The sequence below is a fragment of the Necator americanus genome, chromosome IV, assembly GCF_031761385.1.
Source record: "Necator americanus strain Aroian chromosome IV, whole genome shotgun sequence".
NCBI lineage: Eukaryota > Metazoa > Nematoda > Chromadorea > Rhabditida > Ancylostomatidae > Necator > Necator americanus.
This window is the reverse complement of record NC_087374.1, coordinates 33,797,404-33,810,389: the sequence shown is the minus strand read 5'-3', so window position 1 is coordinate 33,810,389 and position 12,986 is coordinate 33,797,404. Positions and strand designations below refer to the sequence as shown.

The 12,986-nt window shown below is 40.7% G+C and overlaps 3 protein-coding genes across 5 annotated transcripts; all 3 read left to right on the top strand.

Moving 5' to 3' along the window:
- Positions 1 to 243: 243 nt before the first annotated feature.
- Positions 244 to 5,846, top strand: RB195_003573 (uncharacterized protein; the record flags this gene model as incomplete). Of its 3 annotated transcripts, XM_064201281.1 has the most annotated exons (10): positions 244 to 376; positions 533 to 718; positions 2,432 to 2,557; positions 4,320 to 4,354; positions 4,418 to 4,629; positions 4,683 to 4,797; positions 4,951 to 5,061; positions 5,171 to 5,245; positions 5,331 to 5,506; positions 5,561 to 5,846. In XM_064201281.1, the coding sequence occupies 10 exons, from the start codon at positions 244 to 246 to the stop codon at positions 5,844 to 5,846; spliced, it is 1,455 nt and encodes a 484-aa protein (XP_064057162.1). The 3 variants fall into 3 exon arrangements, with proteins under 3 accessions (XP_064057162.1, XP_064057165.1, XP_064057163.1); XM_064201282.1 differs by lacking the exons at positions 244 to 376; positions 533 to 718; positions 2,432 to 2,557; positions 4,320 to 4,354; positions 4,418 to 4,629 and having other exon boundaries at positions 4,708 to 4,797; XM_064201283.1 differs by lacking the exons at positions 2,432 to 2,557; positions 4,320 to 4,354; positions 4,418 to 4,629; ... (3 more) ...; positions 5,331 to 5,506; positions 5,561 to 5,846 and having other exon boundaries at positions 244 to 388; positions 533 to 747.
- Positions 1,044 to 1,436, top strand: RB195_003574 (uncharacterized protein; the record flags this gene model as incomplete). Its single annotated transcript, XM_064201284.1, has 1 exon — positions 1,044 to 1,436. The coding sequence occupies one exon, from the start codon at positions 1,044 to 1,046 to the stop codon at positions 1,434 to 1,436; it is 393 nt and encodes a 130-aa protein (XP_064057164.1).
- Positions 5,847 to 8,837: 2,991 nt separating the features above from the next.
- On the top strand, positions 8,838 to 9,230 carry RB195_003572 (uncharacterized protein; the record flags this gene model as incomplete). The annotated part of the gene is made up of 1 exon (XM_064201280.1): positions 8,838 to 9,230. The coding sequence occupies one exon, from the start codon at positions 8,838 to 8,840 to the stop codon at positions 9,228 to 9,230; it is 393 nt and encodes a 130-aa protein (XP_064057161.1).
- Between the last annotated feature and the right edge of the window lie 3,756 nt (positions 9,231 to 12,986).

Here is a 12,986-nt window from a genome sequence, read left to right as displayed (position 1 = left end):
GTTCAGCATAGATAGACCGGGAGGATACCTAACTCGTTAAGTCACGCTATCATAATTTCTATTCACGAGAAGTTATTCCTCATAGACCCTTGGAATTATCAAGGAATCTGTTTGCTGCATAACGTACAACGTTTTGAAGAAGATTATCCTGGACGACCTATCAAAGATCGCGCAGAAGCCACATGCGACGAACAAGCCGGGTTTGGTCCTGCCTAGTCTACGACTGATTAAGTGTTCATTATCATGGCGGATCAATATCTGGCAGTGGTTATCGAGGCCAATGCATTTGTGGATGTTGAACCTGCTTTCGACTCCTCATTAGGGCTGGCGCAGATGGAGTACCTGCAAAGCAACCGGATATATAACACCGTTAAAGGTAGTAACTGGGGTAAGGCAAGGGGCAGTGGGATTACCCTTTCTGTTTTATTTCGCCATCGACGACGCCACTATGCGAAGAACAGTAGATAAGTGTCCTTCCGATCTCATTCTACCACGCCGCTTGACCGATCACCTATCGAGCAAGTCCCACCAGGACGCTCCTTTATCGATCTCGAGTGCGCTGACGATGTTGCTATATTTGCGCAAAGCAGTACGAAACTTCGACATGTTGTCAGCCTTGTATTGAAGCTGGCTGCAGCCTATGGACTACGTCTTCGCCCTGATAAATGCAAGCAGTTGTGGATCTCTTCGCGAACTCGAAAGGAAATCGGGATGATAGGTGAATCATTCGATAGGACTCGTCGATGAGTTCTATTACTTGGGCTTAGCGCTGAAGAACAATTGCAACTACGAGAAAGATATTCAGCAAGGATGCGCTGGGGCCGTTTCGGCATTCAACTCCTTTACGAAATGCCTTCGACCCCATCACCAACGAAGTCAAGCTGCAATTCTATCTCTACTCCTCTCTTTCTCTCTTCTCTTTCTCTCCGTGATGATGTACGAATCGGAGAATTGGGTAGCACCATCCACGGCGTAGTGTGGTACAGAGGCTTGATTTCACGGAAAGAAAGCTGCTTAGACTGCTGCTTGGCTGCCCTTTGCCTATGGTATACCATAATGAAGACCTTTACGCAGAGATTGTTGAAGTATACCGGCGGATGACACGTGAAAGATATCAACATCTTGCCCCGCCATCGAAAGTGGCTAAAATAAATCGTCTTCGCTTCCTTGGTCATATATTAAGGAGATCGGTAGCTCACCCTGTTCAACGAGTACTGAGGAACTTGCCGTGTTCGAGCTGGAAAAAGCCACCTGACCGAAAACGGATGTTCTGGACTGAGGTGGTGAAAGAGGAACTGTGGACACTCGGCGTGGATAAGCAGTTCGGGCGACATGTAAGGTTTCGCAGAATATGGAATAGAGACGAATGGAGTGATTCTGTGCAATTTCGAAAGAAGAGAAGAAAGAAGAAGCTCGAAGAAGATCGACAAGGTTGAGCAGAGCTGTGTTCAAAGACGGCACAGCTCAGCGAAGACGCTGGTCATCGTGTCAGGCTATGACATCAGCTCGCCAATTAAGTCAATTGAGTCATTTCTTTCTCGAGTTTTACTTGATGTTAAATTTTGAAGATGATTTTTTGATTTTGTTCTTTCTCAAATTTCCCATTCTGCTGCACATTTTCCCCTAAATAATTGCAAAGCTGCTTGTTATCTTCAGAAAATGTTATATTTCAGCACGAGCAACAAAAACCCATCTGCGTTTTCAAACAACTTTTTGTGGATTTCACAAGTTCGTCTCAATGTACAGAAGATTGCATATCTGCTTTCAGATAGAACCTCTTAACTACAAAAACCAATCAGAACATAGCGTAGTCGACTGTTCGAAGGCAACATGGATATAAATAATTGCAGAACGTTTTACGGTAACTATGCGAAGTAATCTACAATCGATTGAGACCTTTCTGTGGGACAGTTTCGCTCACTTCTGTGTGCGAGAAGATCTAGTTTGAACACATTAAAACACACACCGAAAGGTTGATTCTTCCAAAATCCCAGGAATTCGCTGCTTTATAGGCATCACCCCACGAATACGGGGTTGAGAGGGTTTTAGGTGAGTTATGCCGATACGGAGTCGTAGATTATGGAGAGGAGGGTGATTCCGTCCATTTCTTCCTAATTGCCATTAAAAACGGAAGATATGACTATGAGCGTTTCGATGCGCTATTTTCCACAACGAGTTCGATTGTAGCGCGCAGCCCTGTGCATGCGCCCGTCTTTCCGGCTGTTTTTTACGGCTATTACGAAGAAATGGACGGAATCACCCTCTCTCCTTAATCTACGATCCCGCATACAAATACTCCACACCTCCTCACATTAGTGGATGCTGCCTTTAAAAATCAGGATCAGGAAGATCGTATAACAGGTGAATCTTCTTATACGGTTTCCTGAATAGCACAAGAAGAATCGTTGGAAATAATGAAATTTTTTTGCAGATTCATTGTCTTCTGTGCATAATGTAGTCAACTTCCGGCAATATTTGAATGTTATACATCAGCTGCAGTTACAGTTGTCATTACTGGCCTGTGTAAAGATTTTACAAGGGAACATCGATGAAAAAAGTAAGTAAATAGAAAATGTATGAGTATATATAATTTGTGCCCGAAAGCATCCCCACATCCTTTATTATTCACGTTAAAATCTGGATTCAGCTCTTAACTGTCGTGCGCATTCCTCGTCTCTCTGATGCGATAGTGTAGCACACTTTTGTTCCTTCCGCTGCGCTGACAGTGCAGTCATCTTTTAAGGTAGAAGAAAAAGGGAAGAAAATTAATTACCCTATTAGGAGTAAAGCGAATGATTCTTCTCAATATATCATGAAAAGATGATTGGGACCCTTTTTTCTATTAGTTGTTACAATTCAGGAACTGCCTTCGTATACGCTTCAAAATTCGATGCTTGTATGATTTTATAACAAATTGCCAAATTTTAGGCGGTGTTCAAGTGAACACGAAAAAAGTTTCAATTTCATAATTTTTACAAGTAAATTACTCCTACAATGTATCTGGACGATCTTTATCTTTATATCTTATTATTTGTTCTTTCTGTGACGAGAACACCAGAAACAGTGTTGACGCAATTTGTATTTCAATAAAGTTATGCCTTATCAGAATATTTATATTAAATATCACCCCACGAATCAAGAGTGGTACGGATTTCAGGTGGAGTATTGGGATATGGGATCGTAGATTGTGGAGAGAAGGTTGATTCCGTCCTTTTCTTCTTAACTGACGTAAAAAAAGGCCCGAACGACACGGCTTAGAGCGATCCGGTGCGCTATTTTCTATAACGAATTCGATTGAAGCGCGCCAGCCTTGTGCACGCGCCGCATATTCAGCACCGTTTTTTACGGCAATTAGGAAGAAATTGACGGAATTATCCCCTTCTCCGTAATAAACTATCCCGAATAAGAATAATCCACCTGAAATCCGTAGCACCTCAGATTCGTGGGGTGATGCCTTTAACCGTTCATGTCCAATATTGGCCATTTTTTTGGCATGGAAAGTTCATTCATGTGATGACAGAATGCAATAGCATTCCGATTTTAGATTACTGTTGCATCCTCTTCCTTACATGAATGAATCACGCAGAACAATTTAAAGTAACACCAATATTATTAACGTCAAAAGCAACAGAAATAACCTTAACCAAAAAAAAACTGCTAATGTAAAAACAACAAAGTGTGTATGACAGATGATATCAGTTTTTCAACCAAGTCTGTATCATTTTCCAAAAAGTAATCTAAGTTGTAAAACGGCTCCATTTTCTCAGTTTATCATTCATCTATGGAAATACATAGTATAGCGATACGCTACAGTACCTTAAGAATGATTTAACACCCGCGAGTTTTTCCGATTGCCGATCACACCGTTATGATGTTATGACATTTGGCTCATAATTTTGCGACAGCGACATCATGAAATCAGCCTTGACCAGTTCCGATTACCAGCAACCTTTGAAAATAGAAATCAAATGATAAAAATAATAAAATGTGAATAATACGCACTCATTTCAATTGCTTTTTTCCAGCCAGATTTCGCACTGCTCAAACATGAAGGTCCTAGCCTGGTATTTCACGGTGAGTCCCTCCTCTTAGAATTAATGAACTCGTAGACTACAGTGAATTGTTTCTCAATATTTTACAACCTACTGTAGGCTACATTAACTATTAATTTTAATGTTCTAATGGTAAAGTTGAAGTGTAAATAATTTAAATTTCAGATCTTCTTGATCTGCGGATGCTCTGCGCGAAACGGTAAAGTTTTGTAGTTGAGCTAGCTTTTTAGACAGCGAAAACTAGGAAATTAGAAAATACTTTTTCAGTGGCACAAAATCGTAGCAGATCTGGTAAAAACAAGGTGAATGGGAGAATAGGTGTTTGACAAACTCGAACTTCAACTCGGATATAACGATTTTTCCAGATCATTCCTAGATCTATCACAAAGACAGTGCACAGCAATGGTTCAATTACCTACAACCTGCTCGCAATCACTGACATGGATGAAGCAGGAAGAGAGGCAAAAGATAAATATAACTGGCGCGCTGTAACTAGGAATGGAACACTTACTATAAGTCAAGACAAAAAAACGGTGACCGTGAACTGGTTGGAGAGTTCTGATAAGAATATCACTTCGTGGGTTCCATTTTAAAATTTGTCAAAGTATTTACATAACTCTGAATAAATAGGGGACTGAATTACAAAGGAAGAGCAATGGAGTTGTCAGATCTCTCAGAATACAACGGACACCTCCTATCACCTGATGATAAGACCGGACTGTTGTACGAAATTAAAGACGGGAAGGTAGAAGTTGATTCAAAGCATCATACTCACTTCAGAAAGTGTTTTGAGACCACAAAAAAAAACACTTGTGAATACTGAAGTGGTTTGAAGAAACTGAGGACCTTTGTCAATAGAAAATCTTTGTATTAACAACATTAACAAAAACGATTTGAGGCAATTCCATGGGTGTTCCTTAACTCTGGACCAGGAAACACAACTAAAGGAATGAAAGCAGAGTGGTTAACTGTAAAAGATGATTTGCTGTATGTAGGAGGTCACGGTACTGTAAGTTATATTCCATGTTCTTCCTGTGAAACAACTGGAGGAGAGGGTTGTGGTCTACAGAAAATGAAATTGCAACAGCAACTTTCTAATATGATGAACAAAATTACAGGAATACAGAGACAAAACCGGAGCCGTAGTGAGCGAAGATTCAATGTGGATTAAGACCATTACAAAAACGGGAAAAGTACGAATCGAACCACATTTTATGAGTTTCTGGATAGTGTTCCTTTTCGTTAATTATTCCTGGATTCGGTTTATAATCGTTGAAGGTAAGAAGCGAGAACTGGAAGGATATTTATACGAACATGCGCGACTGGGCTGGGTACCATGAACCCGGTTACCTGACGCATGAGGCAGTGCAATGGTCAGAGATTCGAAAGAAGTGGTACTTTCTGCCTAGAAAAGCCTCAAAAACAATTTACAATGAGACGGAAGACGAGAAGAAGTAAGGCAACTGTTGCTTCAAAAGGTTCATATTCAGTGCTAACGTTGTTTTCAGGGGTGCTCACATATTAATCGAAGCTAATCCCGAACTCAACTTGTTGAAGGTGATTAACGTTAAAGATGGCAAAGGTAGTCCCAAGTATGATCCAGAAAAAGGCTTCTCTGCCTTTGACTTCATTCCGAATACTGATGATGAACTGATTCTTGCAATTAAATCAAAGGAAGTGACTGGTAGTCCTCCTGAGAGCTACATTACCGTCTTCAACGTCAATGGTACAGTATTGCTCCCTGACCAGATACTTGATGGAAATCTTAAGTTCGAAGGAATATACTTTGTGTGAAACAAAGAATAAATCGAGTTCTTCTATCCACTCTATTTACTTTACATCAATGTGTTCTTGCAAGGAAGTGAAAACTCTTGACGTAGTTGATGTGAAAGCTGCAGAAGCATTAGAGAAGTAAAGCCTCCCTACTGGGTGTATAACGGTGATTCGTGAGAGGTGTTGAGTTTGTGAATCGTAAATGATGCGGGAACATCAATCGTACATTCCATCTATACAATAATACCCGACAAAAAAATATGGAAACGACAGGGTTACATAATTTCACCCGAAACATTTAGCTGCTCTGGTGGATACAATGCGAACATTAGGATAGATGACATTTTCATTATTTCATTTCAACGATAAAATCTTACCTATAACGCTAAGCAGCAGTGATGCCGAAGGAATGCTGGCTAAGTTTGGTGAGAAATGTACAAGGTCTTGTTATAAGAAGAACCTTTAAAAAGACCACTTTGTTGAAGAACGAAAAAGCATCTAAACTTTAAATTCTCTTTAATCTTAACGTTTGAGAATGGTTAAGAATGATGAAATGTGACGTATCCCTCTAATGTTATCCTCTGGAAAAATCGTAAAATTCTTCCACGTTTGGCAATTATCCATGAATTCTCTGACAAATTATCTATGAGTTCTCTGACAGCTTCTTTGCAGTGTGATGATAAGGCAGAATCAACAAGCAACGTGACATTTGGATTTTGAAAGGATGTAACGCTTGGTTGAGACCAACTAATTATTTCTAAGCTCGTCTCAATCTTCTCATTTTTGTGATTTTGAGCCTACTCCACTATGGAAGAAGCAGAACTCCAAGTAAAACGCTCCTTCACACACCGAAAAATATATAAAAATAAAAATTTGCATAGATGGAAAAATACATATGCAGAATAATCGTCTCCACAACCCTATCTTGGTTGGAAGTGGACACTTTTTGACTTATTGGACTGATTAGGCGTTTCTCCTTTGAAAAAGAAAAGAAAAGAATCTATACCTTCCGGAGAGAAGGGAAAGTCAAAGCTAACCCTTATGGTACAAGGGTTAAAGTGTCAATGTCGTCATGCTAACTCGAAATGTTACCACATAGAACGATGCTAAAAGAGATAGGTAAATTAAGGAAACATTTTTTTAAGCGTAGCCTCCAAAATAGGAATAGGATCTGAAGGTAGCATGGAATCTTCGGCAACAACTGTTCGTTTCGTCACGCCTTAATGCTAAACGATATCCAGAACGAAAGATGAACTCCAACAAACCGTCCTGTCTGAGCTTTTGGATATCCCTCTTTGCCCTTTGTTGCACTGCAGAAAACACGCATGAGAGATCGGCCAGTCTTCAGCATCGAAATTTACACCATTTTTTTCCATCTTCTTCAATGTAGTGTAGTGGGGTGTAGTGTAGTGGTCAGAGATTCCGCTTACTGTACGATCGGTCGGAGGTTCGAATCCGTCCTAGTGCTAACCAATCCTTTCATCGACAGTCGACAAATTGCTACCAGACTTGTCTAGGAGGATAAGAACACTGATTTCACACATCGATTAGGCACCGCAAGTCATTGTCTAGGCCAGTTCCACGTTCGTAAACCTCGAACGATTCTGAATTGAAATGAACGTGGGGGCGCATCCCAAGCGGATAGATTAACGCCAGAAACTGTATCCTTTAACTTACTGCGGCGATGCTCATGAAAGGAATGTAGGTGACTGCGCGATAACTGTGAGGTAGGTAAAGCGACCCTTCCAATTTGGAGGAATCACTTCAAGACCATGCTGAACCCGCAAACGTCATCAGTTTCTGAACTTCAGCACGTTGATGGACCGACATATGCGGTTATCGAGGAACCAAAAGATGGAAAACGAAAAATCTAACGGAGACGACGGAACTAGCGCAGAGCAGTTGAAATATCTTCCTCCGTCTGGGTTTCGTGAGATGACAAAGATCAACCGTTTACCATGGATAGACGTAAGGACACCTAACTAGTTAAGAGAATCTATCATAATTACTCTTCGCAAGAAGTTATTCATCACAGACCCTTGGAATTATCGAGGAATCTGTTTGCTGCATAACGCACAACGTATTGGAGAAGATTGTCCTAGACGACCTATTAAACATAGCGCAGATGCAAGTTGCGACGAAGCAGCTGGGTTTGGTCCTGCCTGGTCTACGACTGATTAGTTGTTCATTATCATGGCGGATCAATATCTGGCAGTGGTTATCGAGGCCAATGCATTTGTGGATGTTGAACCTGCTTTCGACTCCTCATTAAGGCTGTCTTCTCGACTCGCTACGCGCCGATGGAGTACCTGCAAAGCAATCGGATATATAACACCGTTTGAGGTGGTAACTGGAGTAAAGCAAGGGGCAGTGGGAGGACCTTTTTTTGTTTAATTTCGCCATCGACGACATTATGCGAAGAACAGTAGATAAGGGTCCTGCCGATCTCATTCTACCACGCTGCTTGACTGTCACGACTTCACCAAACGACCACGTCCCATTAGAACGTCCTTTATCGATCTCGAGTGCGCTGACGATGCTGTTATATTCGCGCAAAGCAGTAAGAAACTTCGACATGTTGTCAACCCCGCCTGGCTGCAGCCTATGGACTACGCCTTCGCCCTGATAAATGCAAACAGTTGTGAAACTCTTCGAGACCTCGAAAGGAAATCGGGATGATAGATGAATCATTCGATAGGAATCGTCGATGAGTTCTATTACTTGGGCTGAGCGCTGAAGAACAATGGCAGCTACGGGAAAGATATTCAGCAATGGTGCGCTAGGGCCGTTTCCGCATTCAAATCCTTAACGAAATGCCTGTGGTCGACCCTCATCACCAACGAAGTCAAGCTGCAATTCTACCTCTACTCCTCTCTTTCTCTCTTCCCTTTCTCTCCGTGATGATGTACGGATCGGAGAATTGGGTAGCCCCATCCACGGCGTAGTGTAGTACAGAGGCTTGATTTCACGGAAAGAAAGCTGCTTAGACTGTTGCTTGGCTGCCCTTTGCCTATGGTATACCATAATGAAGACCTTTACGCAGAGATTGTTGAAGTATACCGGCGGATGACACGTGAAAGATATCAACATCTTGCCCCGCCATCGAAAGTGGCTAAAATAAATCGTCTTCGCTTCCTTGGTCATATATTAAGGAGATCGGTAGCTCACCCTGTTCAACGAGTACTGAGGAACTTGCCGTGTTCGAGCTGGAAAAAGCCACCTGACCGAAAACGGATGTTCTGGACTGAGGTGGTGAAAGAGGAACTGTGGACACTCGGCGTGGATAAGCAGTTCGGGCGACATGTAAGGTTTCGCAGAATATGGAATAGAGACGAATGGAGTGATTCTGTGCAATTTCGAAAGAAGAGAAGAAAGAAGAAGCTCGAAGAAGATCGACAAGGTTGAGCAGAGCTGTGTTCAAAGACGGCACAGCTCAGCGAAGACGCTGGTCATCGTGTCAGGCTATGACATCAGCTCGCCAATTAAGTCAATTGAGTCATTTCTTTCTCGAGTTTTACTTGATGTTAAATTTTGAAGATGATTTTTTGATTTTGTTCTTTCTCAAATGTCCCATTCTGCTGCACATTTTTCCCTAAATAACTGTAAAGCTGCTTGTTATCTTCAGAAAATGTTATATATCAGCACGAGCAACAGAAACCCATCTGCGTTTTTAAACAACTTTTTGTGGATTTGACAAGTTCGTCTCAATGTACAGACGATTGCATATTCGCTCTCAGATAGAACCTCTTAACTATAAAAACCAATCAGAACATAGCGTAGTCGACTGTTCGAAGGTAACATGGATATAAATAATTGCAGAACGTTTTACGGTAACTATGTGAAGTAATCTACAATCGATTGAGACCTTTCTGTGGGACAGTTTCGCTCACTTCTGTGTGCGAGAAGATCAGGTTTGAGCACATTAAATGTCACCGAAAGGTTGATTCTTCCAAAATCCAAGGATTTCACTGTCTTAAAGGCATCACCCTACGAATCTGGGATGGAGCGGCTTTTAGGTGGGTTGTGCCGATACGGAGTCGTAGATTATGGAGAGGAGAGCGTCCATTTCTTCCTGATTGCCATAAAAAACGGCCTGGAAGATATGACATTAATCGTTTCGACAGCGTTCCGTTATTTTCCGCAACGAGTTTGATTGGAGCGCGCCAGCCTTGCGCATGCGCCTATCCGGCCCTCTTTTACGGCAATTAGGAAGAAATGGACGGAATCACCCTCCTCTACAAGATCTACGACCCCGTATAGGAACTCTCCATCTGAAATCTGCACCACTTCTGATTCGTGGGGTGATGAATTTAACAAATCTCTTCAACACTGATGGGTGCTTGTAAACGTTGCTCTGTTGATCTTACAGTTTTAAAACATCTTTACAATACCAGAAAGTTGCATAGACATCGCTTACAAATTGCAACAACCTCAAGATGAGATTTTTCGCATCCAGGAGTGAGTGATGAGGTGCAGTGCAGTCCTATATTTCTAGTATGTGTCTCACGTGTGTGTTATTAGCGGATGGGATTTCTCGTGCAGTTTAATTGCTTTTAAAAGATAGTCAGTAGCAATAAAGTTTTCGTTCGCAGTTAGATTTCTGCTCAACAGCTTCTCAACATTGGTTTGGTTACAATAATAATTACAGATTCTAATAATTGACTCAGCAGACACACTCAGCAAACGCACTCAGCAGAACCGATGTTACCGCAGACAAACGCCACCCACGCCATCTGGACATACATTTGCGACGGTTCGAATGATTCAAATAGAGGCGAAACGAGATTGGGAAATTTATTCGGTCGTCATAGTAAACATGATTTTTGAGCGAGATTTGTTAAAAATAGAGGAGGTGTCCTTAAAAATGACACTCCCGAGATATTTTAGTAGGGATTACATATAGAACGCTGGAGTGAGCGTAGGGAATGGGAAGAAGAGTTTCTGGTTCTAGCCTTTCAGCAACATTGTTTTTTTATTGTCTCCTTCCAGAAGGACTGAAGAGATGAGTTGATATTTGAGCCCGAGATTGCATAAGCCTAAAATTTCCACAAATTCAGAAATTTTGAGACTTCATTTTGTATTGTTCTTTGCACATAGCAACTGCTCGTAGATTTATAGATATTCATAGATAGATATATAGATAGATTATAGATAATTGGAGTTTTTCTTACTAGGAATTGAGTTTCTTGGTTTTTATCACACGTGCAATTTAGTCTATAGCGTGTTGTAGTCTGTACGTTTTGTCTGTACGTTTTGTCTGTACGTTTGCGCTCATCGTGCGTAACTCGTTTCTCATCACGTCGATTTGGATCAAACCTTGGCCGGAGATATTTCAGGACAGTCACAGAGTTTTGCACACTTTTACATAGGTTTGTCGATAATGAAAGAATGCTGTTCGATGATACAGACTCAACTGATATTCCACAACTTTTGCTTTTCGTATGCACCAGGAACTTCCCAATAGGGAGTTTTCGCATAAGCTAATGATTACGAATATGCTAAATATTTCGAGGAAAATTGTCCTGAGATCTTGATTATAAAAACATATGCCGAATACGTTTATGTCGAACACTTCGTTTGAAATAAAGACATCCATGAACTTGTTAATTTTAACCTTTTTTCCCATTAGCCCGCCTTCCCGAATGAGAATTCATCATATGGTGGTTGCCTGTCATCATCCTCAGCGTATACCAGGGTAATCACTTTGGACGAAGACACATTTCCCGATTTTTCACTTTTTTGAAAGGAGTTGCAGAAGCTTACCGAATCGTCTCTGAATAATGGATTCAAAAATAATCATACAAACCAGCTATTTCTTTAGAAAAAAACTACAAGAAACTCGTGAACAGAATGGCAGTTGTAGCCGTAATTTGTAAGAGAAAACCTCTTTTCTAGGAATAAGGAAAATCAATTTGTCGATAAGGTTGACTTTCGCCGTCAGAGCTGCTATCATATTTGTGACCAGCATATACTAGTAGCCTAGTATTTGTTTCTTCCACCAATCATCGCCATGATCTGGATTGAAAACGGTTGTTATGCATTGCCGTATCAGCTTCATTATAAGCGAAAAATTTTCTTGTACAGTTCAGTGAATAGTACAGGTAGAGAAAATAGATGAAAGGATGAAGTCTCTGGCGTACTAATCCTCACGGGATGCGCTTTTACCGCGATATGTACTTGTTGAGCCTTTTTTACGCGTCCCGGAGGTTTGATGAGGGCAACTGGCATCAGGGCGGTTTCGAAGCGGTGAGAACAAATAATTCTAACAAATATATAATTTTAAATTTTAATCTTGTTTACCTAGTAGAGAGTTATAATAGAATTAGCCAATAGAACGCCAAGAATTATAGAACATTTTTGCAGATTCATCATATTCTATGTATGCATGTAATGTACACAATTTCCGGCAACGTTTGAATGTTGCATGTTAGTTGCAGTCGTCATCAAGGGGTTGTGCAAAGATTTGATAGGAGGACATAGATAAAAAGTAATCAAATAGCAAATGTATGAGCATATAAAGCTTGTCCCTGAAAATATCCTTATGTCTTAATTATCGTGCACATTCTCTTCGTGCTGATGTGACAGTGCTACACTTTTCTTCCTTCCGCCTGCAGACCGTTTATCTTCTATGGTCAAGCGAAGACTGAAAATCAAATGCCCTATTGAGACTGATCCTAATAATTCCGCTTTAATCATGCTATACTAATGCGCTTAGTTCGTATGTGTTTGCCTGTGTATCACGAAAATACCATATAAAAATCCCAAAGTTCCTCATTTTGGAACTGAACTACCGCTATCCACCTGATAGATAAGCATTCTTCCACTGAGCTACTGTCAAGACCTTCGATAGAGTATTGAATCATCCATCGATGTCCGAGCTTCTTACAAAAACAGCGGAAATAAAGTTGCGGAGAGAACAAAAAAAAGAAAAATTTACTTCTCAATACATCAAAATTCCGATATTGCATTACTACTGACAAGATTTGCTTCCAATTCTTAAATACGTGAATGAAACACGCGAAAGAATTCAATGTAACAACAATAAAATTAACCTCAAAAGCAACAGAAGTCAATTCAATTAAGAGAGCTGTTAATGTAACAACAACGAAGCATTTATCATAGATGATATCAATATTTCAACAAAGACTGTATCATTTTCCA